Source organism: Manis javanica, chromosome 8 (assembly GCF_040802235.1).
Source record: "Manis javanica isolate MJ-LG chromosome 8, MJ_LKY, whole genome shotgun sequence".
NCBI lineage: Eukaryota > Metazoa > Chordata > Mammalia > Pholidota > Manidae > Manis > Manis javanica.
Genome location: NC_133163.1, coordinates 31,172,425 through 31,189,806, shown reverse-complemented (window position 1 = coordinate 31,189,806; position 17,382 = coordinate 31,172,425). Strand labels below are relative to the sequence as shown.

Genomic DNA, 17,382 nt, shown 5'->3' with positions numbered 1-17,382 from the left:
CTGTACTTGCTCAGCTTTCATCCCCAGGGCTTAGTGCTGTAAGGGAGTGGATTTCCTCAAGTGCTGTGGATAAAGTGCTTCTTCCTCTGTTATCTCCCTTGTCAATGTAAATTGTTCCACTGTGGAAGTGAATATGAAGATGAGCCCATATATATATATATATATATATATATATATATATGCCATAGTATCTTGCCCAAATGAAATGGACATTAAAATGACATTTTCTTTTGTAATAATCCCATGACATTGAAAGTATACCAGTTTCTCCATTGAGTTATTATGGAGCCATGAAGTCATTCCCAGGGGCCAGGAGGGTGTAATACTCTTGCCCCTTCTTCTGGCTATGTTTAGACCTTGTGTGGAAGTCTGTGTTCTTGGGTGGGCCATGGTGGGGCTGTTTTGAGCCCTTTTGTGGTGATAAGGGGAGCAGTCAGTAAAAGTAAAAGCTGAGGACTCACTGCAAAACCTGTGAGTGGACAGGCATCTTCTTGGGTCAGAAGATTGACAGCAGCTGCACCAAGAATCCTAAGCGGTGGGCTTGTGAAGGCCAGAGAAAGGGGACTCTGCTAGGATGCAAATGTGTCTGTTGGGTTAAGCAGCCCAGTCCTGAAGTGGCACTGTGTCTCTCCACCAGCCAGGGTTCTGTAGGGCTGTTGGTACGAGGTTCAAGGCTGGGAAGCCCACTGCAGAGGTTCACCTGGCACAACTGGCCCATTGCAGGAGACACCAGGAACATCTGGTCATGCCTTCTGTGGGTGGTGTGAGAAATTACTAAATAGGGTCTCCATTCACCACCTTTGGGGAACAAATGGTGGTGTCAAGGACTTACAAGTGACAGTACAGAACAAATCCTTGAGGAGAGGACAGTTGGTTTCCAGTGCTATTATTTCTGTAAGTAACTCACTAGCAGCTTTTTCTCCTTCACCTTTCTTGACCCTAGAGTCTAGTGACTGTGGGCAGAATGTGTGGTCCCAAGTGTGTGCATGTGCACGCATCTGTACCGAGGACACCCTCGGGCCTCTGCTCACAACAGGTTCAGTTGACAAGCCCTTTTAATTAGGGGACTGGCCAACTCCCGCCCCTCTCAGACTCCCTGCTTTTCTCTGGGCCAGTGCTAGGAGCTTTATTTCAGCCATGTTATGAATTGCTGAGGCATATTGTTGACCAGCCTGGAAGCCTGACAACCATGTGCAGTTGCCATTTGGAAAATCGATCTCTGGATCCTCAACTGGTCTTTGCAAATTCTTCCTAAGTTTAGGGCTGCTTGTTTTGACTTCCACGGTGTGTTAAGTGGACTTGCACTCCCATTAGTGTCTATTCATAACTGGTATTTCCAAATTTCTCTGCCTGTGCTTACAAAATGGTGCCACATTTTCATTTACTCCCCAGCTGCAATGACCTCAGGGCCCTCATCTGCTCAGACAGCAATCCCCCCACTGCCCACTTTAGGGTGCCTTAAGTATTCCCACAAACTAGTCATAATTGTGCTCAGTGCCCAAAGGGACCTCACTGCTGGTGGTGTCTGTCACGAGAACAGCCGAGTCTGTGCCAGTGGAACTGTCTCCCGCTGCTGCCAGGGCTGTTGATTCAACGCTGTTGAAACCCAGCAAGGCTGGGCTTCATGCAGAGGTGGGGAAAAGGACCTGCCTCATTTCTGTGTCTCCTTGTCACTGAGGCCCTGAAATTGAATCTCTCAAAGTGGCCTTAAATCTCTTGAACACCCTTTTCATATTCTGTACCTTCCACTTTGCCCAGAATTTCACCAAGTCTAAAACAAGTCATCTGGGGAACTTGTCCTTCCAGCCAGGGAAGCTCAGTCACTGCCCAGCATCCCCTGGGGGCATAGCGATCAATCCCCCCAGTCGTCAGTCCCAATCCTGACCCATCTCCTCACTCATTCCCCCAGTTATAAAACACATGTCACATGTTACTGGGAATAAAATCCTACCAGTGAAGGAGGGACACAATACTGTGGGGCAGGGCCCAGGTGTGCAGGAGCAAGGAGCAGTGTCTGGGCCCCGTCACCACCAGCCAAGACGCTCTGTGATGTGTGACCATGCATATGCCCTATTCTCAGTAACAGCTAGTGAAAACCTGGAGTGAGGAAGGCTTTGCCTGGGGGAGTGTTGAGGATAACCTTGTAGGGAGCCACCAGCCTTGGCAGAATAAATTGCTCTTGCCAGGTGGAGAGATAGTGCTAATTTAGCAAATCCTTACATTAGACATGTGTGTCACTGGGATGAAGGGCTGAACAGGTGCCACCAAACAGGTCCTCTCTGCTTTGTACCCCAAGTCTGAATTCCCTCTTGTGACTCACCATCTCTTGGATGCACCCTGAATATAAGACCACTTTGTTGCTTCTTGTTAATCATCAACTTACCCTCTATTTCCTTCCCCGCTCCCCCACTGCTAGTGGGCTGAGAGAATTTAAAAACATCTAGGTACTGGGACCTGAGAGTGGTCTGTTTATTTGATTTGGAGTGACAGCAGTTTTTATTTAGGCTGGTGGCAGAATTTGAGGGATGCGGCGGGGGGTGGGTGGGCAAGTGACTCTCCACGCTATCACTTCGTGAGATCCATTGGCTGGTGTTTAGAGACAGGGGAGTGCAAGCGGGCAACAGAAGTTACTGTTTTCTGTCTGATGGAAAGGCTGGTGCCTTGTTGGCAGTCAAGGAGGGCTAAAATCTAAATTGGTTTTAAGCTGAAGGAATATTCTCTCCACATGTCCTCCTCTTCTTCCTTGTCAGCATGTATACTTGTGGCATCCCAGCTTCCCTTCCTGGCCTTGCGGGGTCCTGCAGGGCTGTCATGGGGTCCGCAGCCCGTCTCCCACAGGGCAGCACCCCTCCCTGCAGAGAGCTGTTTGGTTCTTGGTGCCTTTATCTCCCCCAGCTGCCTAACCAGCCACTTCCCTGGCCCGACTTCGCCGCTGTCCTCCGTTCCTGCTGCTGGGTTCAGCTGCAGAGCCTCCTCATCAATCTCTTTGTTGCTTTCATGCCTCTGCCAGAGAGTTCTGAAGCCCCGGTTTGATTTTGTCTTCTACTTCCTTCACTGGCCTCCAACTGGGTATTTCTAAGACTTTCCATGATCTCGCCTTCAACCTGGCCCTAGAGCCTTATTTCACACATGAACAGTCATTTCCAACCTATCTTTTTGAAACGAATTTGCTCCTTCACCTTTGTATACCTGTAGCTGTTACTTAGGATGTCCTTTGGACAGCCCGTCCTGTCTGTGGAAATTCCTTAGCACCTAGCATATGGCCCCCTCTCTGAGAGGTCCTCCTGGATCCTTCTAGTCTGCATTGCCCTCTCACTCTGACCCCACAGAACATAGGGTCAGCTGCTGTGTCCCCAGCACTCAGCACGGCCCTGGGGCACTATAGGTGCTCAGTAATTCTCTGCTGAAAGGGTGACTTTTTTCTTCCCTCCTCTCCCCTCCCCTCCCTCCCCTCCCTCCTCTCCTCTCCTTCCTCTCTCTCTCTTTTAAAGACTTAGCCACCTCACGTCTTGGACTTCCTGGCATCCCATTTGCAAATATTCTGTCCTTTTGTCTGTGACTGAGGCTTTGCTTGCTGGTTGCTGCTTTTGAAATGTAGTCCCTAGAGAGTTAGCTGTACACATGTCAGTCTTTGCTCAGCTTTTAGGGGCAGGGCCTTTGTTCTTGTTTATTTTCATAACCCCTGATGCACCTAGCATGATGCCTGGTAATTGAAGCGGGTGGGCAGAGAAAGCTCCAGAAACCTCTCTGAGCACCTATGGGAGGTCTGATATGCTCTTCAAAACAAACATCATTTGGAATTATTTTCTTTAGTTTTATGCTTTTCTTTTTTTCATTTCATTGAGGTATGATTTACACGCAGTACACTTCACCTTTTTAGGTAATATACACTTTAATGATTTTTAACAAATCTATAAAATTATGGTGGATTTTACAATTCCACCACCATAATCAAGATAGAGAATATTTCCACCCCCGCCCCACTTCTCTTACGTTTCTCCCTCTACCTCCAACCCCTGGCAATCATGGTCTGGTTTCTAGCTGTACAGTTTTGCCTTTTCCATGGTCATATAAACGGAATCATACAGCATGTAGCTTTTTGAGTCTGACTCCTGTCACTAATAATGCTTATATTTTGCAAATGTGATGGCCTGGGACCTAATCCCACCTCACCTGCACCCGCCTTTCTGACAGACAGGCACTGGGGCCCGGCTGGGGGTGGGGCCGGGCATGTGGGTTGGAGGGCTGAGTCGGCCCCACCTCTTAGTCCCACCCATGCCCTTTCCCACCCGGCCTCTCAGGTGCTGGTCAGGCCCACTGCCCTTCCCTCCCCTCTTCTTCCCACTAAGACCTGCTTAAGATGACCTTCCCCCCTGGTTCTGACCAGTCATTCCCATGGCTGTGGGGGGCCAGTGGAGGAGGGAAGTGGGGTGGACAGGCTGGGGTGACCACTAAATTCCTCCCTTGGGAAGGGGGTAGGGACGGGGTGACGAAGGTCAGGCCTCTCCTGGCTAAAACAACAGAAGTGGTTCCAGCTGTGGAACAGCTGGAGGGGGATGTCTGCTTTCCCTCAGCAGCGTGAAAAGCCCTTTAATCGGGGCTTGCTGTTGTCAAGCCCCGCAGTGAGGTGCCGAAGAAGAGCAGACGCCGCCATAGCCGCAGACCTCCCTTCCCTTTGACCTCCCTTATCTCCCCTCCTCCATCTTCCCAGTCCGGCCCTGAACCGGCCCTGATCGGGGCCTTTCTTTGCACCTGTATAAATGCGGTGGCTCTGGGGTCAGGGAAGGGTGAGGGCGAGCTGGCAGAAATAGGGATGTGGGTTTCCATGCCGATGATGGATTGGTGAGTGACGTTTTAACGTGCAACTGCTCTTCATTCCCAAAGGTGTGGGCCCAGGCCCTGGAGGAAAAGGCCAAAGTGTGGTTTTGCAGATGGTGAAGCAAGTGGCAAGAGGCGGACAGTCGCTAGTTGGAGAGGAAGACACTGAGCTGCTGCTGGACGTCTGGAATGTGCTTCTCTACTTTTCGTTCCAGGCACTGGCTCCGGGAGCAGCTTTTTCCTCCTTTCAATAGCAGATTTACCTCCAAGAAATGATTTTGTAGTGCCTGAGTTTTAAAAACTTGAGCTGGACTTTGACTTACAAATACAACAGGAAAAATATCCCTCCCTTAGGAAAGCTCCCTGTACCCACAGAGCCCCTCTCCTTGCCTGTTCACTGAGGGGCCGCTGCTGCTGAGCCCCCACTGCCCCTTGGCCAGCCTCTGGGGCTCAGCAATCCCTCTCCTGTATTGAAGGAGGCAGTGTGGTGGTAGGAAGAATCTGGGCCTACGGAGTCCGATTTGAAGGTGCTCTGTGCTGCTTCCCTGGATGGGTCCCAGCCTCCTCATTAATTCAGTCAATATTTATCAAGCCCAGTTTGGGCAAGGACCCTGCTGGGCACTAGGAATCCAGCATTGTGGCACCCAGATCTTGGATCCTGCCTGTAGGGAGCTTACAGCTTAATGGGGAGGATGGGCAAGACACATAATTAAATGGTTGGTTATTTGATTACAATTGTGACACAGGCCACAGGGAAAGTAGAGGGTATTAAGGAGGCTCATGGCAGGACCCTGGTCTTCTTGGGAAGTTAAATGCCCTAAGGAAGCAGCATTTGCACTGAGATTGGCAGGATGAAGAAGAGTTAGGAGGTGGATGCACAGTCTAGGGAGAAGGGCCAGCTCATGCCAAGGCCTGAGGCAGGAAGGAACAGCTCAGGGGACTGGCCGCTTCTACCCAGCCTGGGGCCCAGGTGTTAGGGGCCTTTACTTTAAGGTGCCTGTGACCCACCCAGCAGGCATACAGATAATCATCCACTTTCCCATTTCTTCCAAGTAGGCATTTGCACATTGTTCTGGGAAACTCACCATTATTTACAACTTTAATTCTGTGGAAACATGAATTGTGGGTATCAAAAATCTGACTTGTAAGCAAATTCATTTATCATCTGGCTTTTGGCTCTTACCCAAGTGCATGCATATGGTAGCTACAAGAAAAACCAGAGTGTTAACCACATTGGCTGTTAAATTATCAAAATTTTCTACCTTGACATTCACTCATTTCAGGCTCAGCAACCCTAGGCCTCTCAGATTACTGCCTGACTTCTGGGTGAGCTGAGTTATCGTCGGGGTGGTGGGAAGGCTTTTGGGAGGGCTGTGTGAGGAGGATTCTCAGGCCAAGGCCAGTCTCATTGGGAATGAGTTCCATGGTCACTTAGTGATATCTGCCGTGGGTGTATGGGTAGTGTCTCTGCCACTCTGAGACATACATTCTTTTCAGACTTAGGAATTTCTTTTCCTTTAATTCAAGGGAAAAATCCTGTGTTTAATGTATGGCTTTCCTTATCTAGTAGATGTTCCTTAAAAGGAAAAAAAAGAACAAAGAGCTTACATTACTCCATGCATTTGAGAGCTTGCCTAAGCTTTCTGTGGTGGTTGGATGAAAGCTATCTCTTTGCACAGTAAGTGATAGGAAAAGAAGCTTATGCAGGGTATATTTTAGGTAAGGTTTTATAGTCACCCCTTCTTCAAACATGTACTAAACAAACACTTTATACCAGGCACTGTGTTAGTCCCCATGTGTATAAAGAGAAACAAGACAGTCTTTTACAGATGTGTAAGCACATCAATGATAATGCAGTACATTGAGGATTTTGAAAGAAGTCTGAACTCAGCACAGCAAGAGCTCCAAAGGAGCTAATGTTGATGTTTTAAATGTGGAAGCATTTTCTTTTTAGGATGATAACCTCAGTGGCAGTATGGAATTTGGACTTGAATGGGGAGGAAAGTTTGGTGGCAAAGAGATGAACTCATCCCGGATGAGAGAGGAAAGCTTGCTGGAGGGAGGGGCCCAGTAGCACCTCAGTCATTTCAGCCGCTGAAACTAAAGCACCAGTGAATGAAGTCATAGGGATGTTCCAGCCCCAGCCAGGCTCACAACTGAATGCAGCCAAATGTGTTACCTCCACTGAATCCAAGCAGAGCAGAAGAATCTCTCAGTTGAGCCCAGTCAACTCACAGAGTTGAGAGAAATAATCAATTGTTTGAAGCCACTAAGTTTGGGTATAAGGTCTGTTTTGCAGCAATAGATAAGTGGAGCAAAAATGTTCAAAGTAAGTAGCTGAAGCTAATTTGAAGTTTAGTTGAGTTTGGCCTGTGATTTTTTAGTCTGATATCATAAAGGGGAATGCCTCTTGCTGCTCCAAATTGTGGCCTTCGTGCTTCCAAACCCAGTGGATGGGCGGTTGTCCTGATCATTTAGTATGGCTCCTGCCCCCTCTCTATATGTGGAAAAAAATAAGGAGCTATACATGTTACCAGAAAATTGCTTATTTAGGATTTTAGATGCTGGTCAGCGTGGTACAGGTAGAAGTGAAGTCTGAAACTGAAAGGAAAGGAGCGACACACAGCAGCAATTCACCGGAGAATTCCGCTTTATTAGGGAAAGGTGCTGGGTTATATAGGAAGGGGCATAGGGTGATTGTGGTGTTACTTCTAAGGGGCTGTTGGCTGTTGGCTAGGTGCTGGGATTGGGAGGGGGGCGAGAGGTGATTGGGCTTCAGGTGGCGCTGGCAGGAACCGAGGACCCCGAAGAGAAGCCGGAAGTTTGCCATCTTACTGGTGGGGGCCCTTCAGAATCCAACTCCATATTACAAAGATTCAAACATCTCATCCCAGATGGAAGTTTAGGCTGCCTCCATTGTTCCCTGTATTGTCATGGAAACTTGGCAGTCAGTCAGAACCTAACACAGCCTGTGGTTTTGCCGTGGTCTCCCGGAGCAGAAGCTGTGGCAGGGTTTGCATGCTACTGTGCTTGAGATGAAGTGCAGGGACCAGCATGTGTGTATTCGGGATGGAAGGCATTGTCGGTCCAACACTGATTTCATGTGCTTCCCTTTCTTCTGTGGTGAAGACAGCCTGCAGCCGGTAGCTGGCTTTTCCAGTAGGAAGGATGGGTTGTTTATATGTATTTCAAGTGCTTGTCCTACTTTATGAATGTGTGCAGAGCACAAAATGCTGTGTGTTTGCTTTGGAATCATTCACTCCCCTAGGAGAGAGGGTAGGAGGAGGAGATGATTGTCACTGCACAATTGTCCCTGCCCCTTTTGTTTGGTTTCTGTATTTCACAATCACATTTAACATAATTATTTTGTTTTTGTTGTCTTTTGGTTAGGAAGAAGGAAGGGAATGTATGTGAGGATTTTTATGGAAATATTGTATCACACCCAGAGGGAAATGGTTCAGCATTTGCCCAGTTAGGGAGACTGCTTGCCTCTACCCAACACCAAAAATTTCCATTAACCCGAGTTGCTCTGATGCCCACAACAGACTTCTGTGGCCCAAGGAGGTTCCGGTCCCAGCAGGGTGACTCACAGCCTGAGTTTTGTCTGTGTGCTCAGGGAACTGACCCACACCACAGACTAGTGCTCCGGATTCCAGCTGAAGAGAGGAAAAAGCCACCTTTTTGACTTCAGGTGGATTGTGATGAACTCCTGGGACATCCTGCTATGGACCCATAAGTAATGAACTGATGTCTAGTTTTAAAATGTGGAAATTAATCTCAGGAACTGCCTCTTTCTCCCCTGGGTCCGATCAGTCTTAGCTTGGCTCAGCTGGGAGAAACTCCAGTGAGAGGTGAGCAGGAGCTTCTCCCCTCTATAGCTGTGTTCTTGAACATGGTAGCCACCAGCCACATGAGGCTATGCAAATTTAACTAAAATTAAATGCAACTAAAAATGTAGTTCCTCAATTGCATTAACTATATTGTAGTGCTTAATAGCCACATGTGGTTTGTGGCTACCATATTGGATAGCACAGATATAGACCATGTCTGCCACTCCAGAAAGTTCTATTGGATCATGTGGCTTTGTAGCATTGCAGAGTCTCTAGGATTAAATCCTCTCATGGCCCCACAGTCCCTGTCCCCTTGCTGTATGACCAGTGTTGGCTCTCTTGTCGTCTCCACCCCAAAATGCAAGCTCAATGAGGGCAACGCTCTGCTAGTTGTGCTTTGCCTCCCACACCTGAGGCGGTGTGGGCTCGCTGGGTGAGTGCAAGAGGCGAGGGAGAGATGACTAAACAGGAGGCGTGTGGACCTAAAGTAACCCACTCAGGGCCCTGGAGGTTTGGGGGGTCCTAGTAGGACATGGTCATCCTATTAAAACTCTCCTTTATGGAACTCATTGCCCTGTTTTGAAAACAACCACAAACACACACAGTTCCTAAAACAGATTAAAATGAGACACCATAGACGATTGAAGATTGTCTTTAGCAAAGGCCCCGTGCTGTCTCATAATTTTATACTTGGCCTCAGGGACTGGTAATTTCTAGATGGAACCTTCTGGGAGCTCTTCAGAAGCCAGGAAGGATCTCTGTGTGTTGGGGCTTCTGCTGAAGCTCTTTAACCTGTCTGTCTTGCAGACAGAGTGCTCCCCTAGTTATTAAGCTGGGCTCAGGCACAGCTGCTCTGGTGTCTGTTGGTCCAGAGCAACCGTTTCCAAACCCAATTTATGGCCTGCAGTTCAATGCCATGGTGACGCCCACAGCTCTCCTGTGAGCTGAGGAGGAGACAGCAAGGCTGCCTCCTTGAGTTTGAAAAGAAACTTTGTCTTCCTTGATTCCTGATATTTTCAAGGTGAGTAGGAGCCCTGTGAGGAGCTTCTCGCAGGAGGCTTAAAGTGCCCAGGGAGCAGGCCTGTCTTGTTTGGATCTTTAGCAATGGTTATCTGGCACATAGTAGGCTCTTAGTAAGCAGTTTTTCACTTTGCAAATCTAGTTTAGCAATTGGGTCAGAGTTTCTATTTGCAGCATTCCTCTGTAATAACAGAAGGCAGTGTAGTGGTTAGAAGCCACGTCTCTGGAGCCAGGTCGGGGGTGTCAATCCCAGCACTGACAAGCACATGCCGTTTAACCTTGAAGAAGTCACCTAACTTCTCTGGGCTTTAGTCTCCTCATCTGTAAAATGAGGATTGTAACATACCCTGCATTACAGGGTTATGGTGAAGATTAGATTAAGTTGACATTACCATAAGTAAGATCGAATCATCAGCTCTATTACTGTTACTTTTCAGACTTAAAGTCTGGCTACCAAATCCCTCTGTGACCAAGGAAGAGGTCCTTGGTTTTCACAGGCATTAGGAGGCACAGATAGTTCTGTCCTTGTGTGATCATGAGAACAAAGGCCGTGCTGTTCCTTGGCTGCTGCTGATTCACATGGCAAAATAACCAAACAAAGTGGGTCTTAAAAACAGGGTTTTACTTCAAGTAAGTAACACATGCGTCCACAGAGCAGGAGAGAGTAACATGGTAACAGCAGTGCCTTGACTTGCTCTGGACGGCCTTGAGGCTCTGGCTGGCCTGGAAGCCTCGGTGTGAAGGTGGTGATCCCATCCCCTGGCCTGGTGTCTGCTGCTCACCAAGCAGAATTTCAGAGCCAGTCTGGTTGCATTTCTAGGTGGCAGGCAGGTTAGGAACAGGACTGAAGGAGCCATACAGAGGGAGGAAGAGAGCCTGCTGAGGCCAGCTTCGCTCGTGGCAGTCACCTGTGTCCTGTGCCCATCCAGGAGCCTGTGCCCAGGGCCTCCCAAACCTGCCTTGTTCAACTGGACCTTTGGGTTCGGAGTTTTCCCTAATGCAGTGTGTTGTAGGCTAGAAGGCTGTAGTGGCAGAGGGTCCGGGGGTGAGGGGGTAGCAGAAGGAGAGAAAAGACCTATCTCCCAGCCTCAGAGATAACTCAGTTCTGAGGTGGAGCTAGGGGAGGAAGCTGTGGACGGCCTTTGCCCACCTTGTAATGCTGGAGGGAGGGGGAGAGCTCAGCACGTGGGGGTTGGGATGGTGGGGGAGGGGGAGCAGGAGCCTGGGAGGCCAGGCTTGTCACATCAACCAGGTAATGCCCTGCTGGAAATGCCCCTACAAGGATGCACCCATCTCACAGATGACCGAGCGCCCCAGCATTGTATTCACAGGCAAAATAGATACCACCCTTGTGTTTGTGGGACTCTCAGTTGGGGATTCCATTGTTAATTGTTTCACATAGATTAATTCACCATAAAAAACTGTGTTAAGTGCCATGAAGGAAAAGTGGGATGTGAGAAGTCATTACAGAGGGATCTGTCATCACCTGTGAGACAGCCTCCTCTATGAGAAGGGAAATCCTCCTGAAATCTGAACGGGGGTGGGAGGGAAGGGAGAAGGTGTGTTCAGAGGCCTGGAGGTAGGGGCAATTGTAGCTCATTTGGGAAATGGAAGTGGGCCAGTGTGCTCCACCAGTGCTGAGCCAGGCAGTGAGCAGTCTGACAAAGCAGCAAGAACTGAGGTCAGAGCGGGGTCCCTGGGGCAGATTCTGCCAGGCCCAGGAGACTGGGAGACCATGTGAAGGTCCCCAAGGGCAGTGAGTGGGACCCCACTCAAGGGTTCTGAGCAAGGACAACCTGAGGGGAGTGGAGGCCGGGATCCCGTGCAGGGTGTTGTGACCGACACTGCCCCCTCCTGTTGAACTGTCAGCTCAAGCTCCTCTCTCCTCTGCGTGGCAGCTGGGGAGGCAGTGGGCTTCCTCTGGGGGTACGGCTCACTATATTACTGAGTTATCCTAGAACACTAGACTCTACCGTGAGACACTAACAGGACATTTTCCTTTGGGCTTTGGGCAGGACTCAGGTTGAACCTGTAAGTGTGGGAACCCAGAGTGTCTGGAGAGGACAGGTTGCAGTCTCTATCCTGACACAGCCTGGGTGGCAGTCTCAGCTCTCAGCTGTTCCCTCCCTGTGCTGAGCAGCTGGCACCCGGGCATGAATGAGGTCAGGGGGGTAGGAGGAGAGGCTGATTATGCAGCTGGGAGGCGGTCTACTCACGGACAGGCTCAGACTCTTGGAATTTGGCCAGTAGGGAGTATGTGTTCCCAGTGCTCCCATGAAGGGAGTGGTACTGTCCTTAGGCCTCCTTCTGCTCTTCTGGAGAAGGGTTAACAAGTTCTTATCAGTTTGCTTCACACAAAGGGGCTGCAGATACATCTAAAACAAAGGTTATATTTACATCTTCCTTAAGCCCTATGAGCTTGGTGTGACTATTCAGGCAACTGTAGCATCACTGATGGCCAGACGTGGGCTCACGACATTGCCATTCCTCACTGTGGGGCACTCATTCTCAGTTCATACTGATAAAGAGCCTTCAGTATGCTCCAGCGCTGCTATGGAGGGGTGGATAAGCATGGATTCAGCTCTCAAGGCCCATACAGTCTAATTGGGGATCGTTCAGCAGAAGCTCATGGATTGTATGGTCCAATTATTGTTTTCCAACTGTACTCTGTACTTGTTAACAGGAGTTCACTGATAAAGGGGTTCACGGTCAAATAGGTTTGGGAGATGCATCACCACACATACCCCTTGATCTGGTTATCTATTGCTGTGTAACTGCCACAAAACATAATGGCTTAAGACAATAATTCATTATTATCTCAACGTTACGTGGGTTGATTTGGTTCAGCTGGGAGGTTCGCACTTGGGGTTTCTCATGCAATTACTTATTTCATCTGGTAGTTGCAGTCAGATGATAGTTGGGGATAGAATCATCTGAAGGCTTCTTTACTCACATGTCCCTGTGCCTGGGTCTGTTAGGCATTTCTCTCAGTACGTAGTTTTGCCACGTGCTAGCTTAGCCTTCCTTTTGGCATGGTAGTCTCAGAGTTTTGGGCTCCTTACATGGCAGCTGGTTTTCCCAGAGTGTTACAAGAGGACTGGGAGGAAGCTGTAAAGCTTCAGGAGTTCACTCCTTTGTCAGGAGCCCCAAAACATCATTTGTACAGCATTTTATTGGTTAAGCAAGGTACTAAAGTCAGTCCAGATTCAAGAGGAGGAAATTAGCTCAATGGAAAGAGTAGCAAATAATTTGTAGCTGCCTTTAATTTACTGTATCACCATGCATAAGAATGTACCAAAGGTGTCTGAGAAGTCCTGTAGGAAAGAAACCAGTTTATCAGCATTTCCCAACCTGATTACTAGTATTATTTTAAATCAGGAAATCCCTTTCTAATGAAAAGTCAGTTAGCCTGTATTCTGCCAGAGGGCTGTGGGCAGATATTGAAGGGCAATAGATTTGGATCTTAATACTACTTTCCAAAAAATAAAGCTTTCCAAAGATGAAATGTAGATTGCTAGTAATCCCTGGTTTGGCAAAGTACTCAAATAGAGGTGACATGACTACCTGCATGGACAAAGAAGATGAGTGTCCCAGTGGTGAAAGCTTTGATATGACTTCTGACCAATACAGTTCGGATTCACCACTTATAGCTATGGAACATTGTTCAAGTTACCTCTCCCTAGGCTTCAGTTTTCTTATCTACAAAATAAATAGTTCCTGTTTCATAGGGTTGTGTGGATTAGCGATATCTGGTGTGTGAATTACTTAGTGCAGGATGCCTTCCTTGGTTAGAGTTTGTTGCTGTTCAGTTTCCTTCCACTTCTAGGGCTTAATAACTTTGGGTTTATTCTGGACTTGCTCCCTGAGGCGAACCAGTATTGTAAGTCATGGACTCACCTCTACTTTTCTTGCAAAAGTAACCTATATACTCTCACTTTTTTCCAACCTAGTTTCTTATAAGTGACCGTGACCCTCAGTGCAACCTCCACTGCTCCAGGACTCAACCCAAGCCCATCTGTGCCTCTGACGGCAGGTCTTATGAGTCCATGTGTGAGTACCAGCGAGCCAAGTGCAGAGACCCGACCCTGGGTGTGGTACACCGTGGTAGATGCAAAGGTGAGTGTGTGCACCTCCTTCCACTGGAGGAGATGCTCCTGGGCACCACAGCCCCAGCACTGTGCACTCCCACAAGGGGAACTTGGAATGAGTCTGTTCATTGGGTCTGCTACTATCCCTCCACCCCTTCTACCAGGGAATATAGGAAGGAGAACTGGTCTGTCTGAAGGAATGAGCACTTTTCTGTCTTTTGAACACTGCTACCAGGCTAGGGCTTAGAGAGATGCGCTGCGGTCTGGCTAGGGCTATTTATTTTATTTATTTGTATTTTTGTAAGTGGAGATGTTTAAAATGGCAAGACATTCTTGTTGGCTCCTGAATAGGGATTCCAAATTGTTGGCCAACAGATGTATTTTGTTTGGTCTGCTCACATGTTTAAAAATATTAAAAACATTTGAGACAACATTTAACAATTGGGAGATTCAACATAAAAATCTGGATTTTTGTACTTCTCATAAAAAAATGGAAGCTCTGGTACTATTAAGTCTGTATTGTTTCCCATGGCGAGAGCTAAGTAGGAGCTACCACCTTTTACAGGGAGCCGGCTCCCCAGTTTGCTGCCATCCTCAGCACTCCTTCTGATGTCTCCAAGCCAAATGCCATTCTTTGCATACCCACCCAGCTCACTTGTTTAATTTATATCACTTTCCTATGCCTTGTGGGTATTTGAATTTGTGACTCCTGGACTTCTCAAAGCCATTATAGGAATTTTGGGAGTCTAAGCAGGCTGCCCTAGAGTCTCTGATTTTCCAAAGAAAGCACTTGCAATTCTTGTACTATAAAACATTTTCGGGATCCCTTGGGCTTGCATGTTTTTTAATAAACCCAGTGAAAAATAATAGAAGTGATACATTTTTTACGCCCCTGGGAGGGTCTGGGGATACTTGGGAGAAAAAAATAAACAGAACCTGGTATAAACACGACCCCCGCCTCCCTTTTCTAAGAGTAACATTAAGAGGAAGATGAGGCCAAGCATACTCACCAGCTACTGCCCTTGCGTCGTTAGAAAGCCAGTCGGTGGTGTGTGGGCTCATCCACAGGCCGAGTGGTTTTCTCTCAGCAGTCCTAGAACTGGGCAGCCATTTTATCCCATGGCTCTAGTGTGGAATCCAAGTGAGGTATGAAATACACTCGTTTCTCTCCTCTTTCAGATGCTGGCCAGAGCAAGTGTCGCCTGGAGCGGGCTCAGGCCCTTGAGCAGGCCAAGAAGCCCCAGGAGGCCGTGTTTGTCCCAGAGTGCAGCGAGGACGGCTCCTTTGCCCAGGTGAGGACTTGGCCAAGTTTCCCAGGTGCTTTTCCTGGATTGCGGCTGAGGGGCGGTGCCTGAGGGCGGCAGGGCTGCGCAGAGCCCCACTTTCTGGGAAGCAGCTGAGGACTCTTTGACACCCCTCTGTGCTGCCTTCTGGTGCCTGCATTCCTCCTCCTGGGCCCACCACACCACTTTGCCAGCTGGCAGTGGGTCCTGAAAAGGTACATGGAAGTCTGAGCCAGGAACTGGCATTGCTTGGTCCCCATCCTCCCTGCTGGCTGTCTTCATTTTTCTCTTCCGTCAAATGCAAGCTGATTATTTTTTCTTAGCCCTGCCAGTTTCCATGGGCAACCCCGGTATTCCCTTCAGTGTTTATTTCTTTCCTTCTGTACTGCCCTTCTTCCTACCCTCATCCTCACACAAAGCAATGCTCCCTTTGAGAACAAAGTATATCATGGTTCTCAGAGCATCTGTGTGTGTGTGTGTGTGTGTGTGTGTGTGTGCATGTGCACACATGCACACATGTATGCGTGCACTCAGATTTGAATATTTCTTTTTTAGGCATCCACCTCTCATCCTTCATGGTCTTCTGGTTGATGCTGTGTGTAAAAGTAATGCTGGCCATGTTGATGTTGGCACATGCTATTCCTAAAACATGGGCAGCAGGGAACAATCCAGTGCTCTTTTGTAAAGCTTTTTGGCTGGAGGGGGATCCTAGCCTGGGGAGCAGGAGGCAGCTGGGTGAAGGCACTGTCTGGATGAAAGTGGGGAAGGCCACCTGGCAAGAGTGGGTTGGGGATGGTCCTGGTGCCTTGACTGCTGTTGTGGTATACAGCAGCATTTGGGGGAGTCCCACTAACTTAGGGCTGGAAGCAGAGGCTTCAGAGGTTTAATAGCTTCCCAGCAGCTCTGAATCAGTGGGGCAAAGGGTGTAGGCTGGCCTTTGGTCCCATGGGTTTCAGGTTTTGTTCTGGGGCTGGGCCTAGGGATTGCTGATTTCAGGCCAACTGCCTCTCGGGGTGGAAAAGTGGAGGGGTGGTGCAATAGGGACTGGGCATCACATTTTTTAAAATTCTCAGCTGATTCAAATGTTCAGCCACTGGATTAAACCGACCTTGGCTACCCACCCTGTGAGAGGTGTTTTTATTCATTTTCTCAGTTAGGCTTCACCGCAGGCCTGTGAGGTGGGTGTTAACATCCCCATTTACAGATGATGCAAGAACAATGGACAAAGAGTGGCGGAGCTGGGATTCAAACTCAGAGCCGTCTAGCTCCAAGCCCTCCAGAGGCCTCCCTACTCTGCTCTTTGAAGTGGCAACTTTAAAGGAGGCTCTGAGGTGCAGACTGGAAGAAGGCAGTGCAGTGCTGTGGTTAGCACAGCGCTCCTGGAGCCAGACTGCCTGGGCAAAAATCCCAGCCCCCACTACTTCAGGCACGTCACTGGACTTCTCTGGGTCACAAGACTTTTATGTGTAAAAGGAGACTGTTATCTCCATTATTATTTATATTGTAATAATAATTATATTACACATATGGTTATGTTACTATTTTATTACATTATTAATGAGTGTTACTAAAGTCACCTCCCAGGGTTGTGATGAGGTGTAAATGAGTGAACATACTTGAAACACTAGGAACATAAATGTTGTATAAACCTCTGTCATTGTTACCATCATTATCCCCATCTCTACTCTGGTTCTACTATTCAAGTCTTCCCAAGATGCTATGGATGATGTCACTTAAGGAAAAAAAAAAACTTTTTTGAATGTCCTTCTCACTGATTTAATATTTATTATTTATCCTAGTGGAAAGATGGCAGGTGATCTCTGTGTGTATATCTGAAACTGCACTGCCGAAAATTCAGGTATAGGGCAGAAAATCAGACCTCTCTCAACTTAGTTTGGAGTAAAGATAACAGGGAAGTGGTGAAGTTGACAGCAATAATTTTTCCTTTTCTCCAGGCTTGTGTAATCCCAAGTGTATTGCTTATGGAATGGTTGACCCCTGCCCTCCTGGTTCTGGGGGGCAGTGCTTTCTGCTTCAGGACAGACAGCTGCTGGCCAGCTTTTATTTTGTCAAGGCCAGGCCAGGCCAGGTGGTGTTTGCCGGGGAAACAAGCTTCCAGATTAGCCCAGGCAAAATTGCTAGCTAGGGGGCTTCTGAAGTTCAGCAAAGGTTAGATAGACAGTCAGGAAGTCCCTCATTTGTTTGACACTCTAAGCACTGCCATGTGTCGGCCGGCTGGAGGCTGGCTCACCCTGGTGGGCAGCCAGGCAGCCAGACAGCCAGCCCTTCCTCGTTACAGTGATTGAAATGGATGTGCTTTTCCCCTTGATCAAAGACACTGCA

At 48.3% G+C, this 17,382-nt stretch overlaps 1 protein-coding gene across 7 annotated transcripts in view; it reads left to right on the top strand.

Moving 5' to 3' along the window:
• SMOC1 (SPARC related modular calcium binding 1) overlaps positions 1 to 17,382 on the top strand; it is a 138,371-nt gene that overhangs the window by 49,678 nt on the left and 71,311 nt on the right. For all 7 annotated transcript variants that reach the window (XM_073242209.1, XM_073242210.1, XM_073242211.1 and 4 more), the window contains exons 2-3: positions 13,619 to 13,784; positions 14,936 to 15,048. In XM_073242209.1, coding sequence (XP_073098310.1) covers positions 13,619 to 13,784; positions 14,936 to 15,048 — 279 coding nt within the window. The remainder of the gene's footprint in view (positions 1 to 13,618; positions 13,785 to 14,935; positions 15,049 to 17,382) is intronic.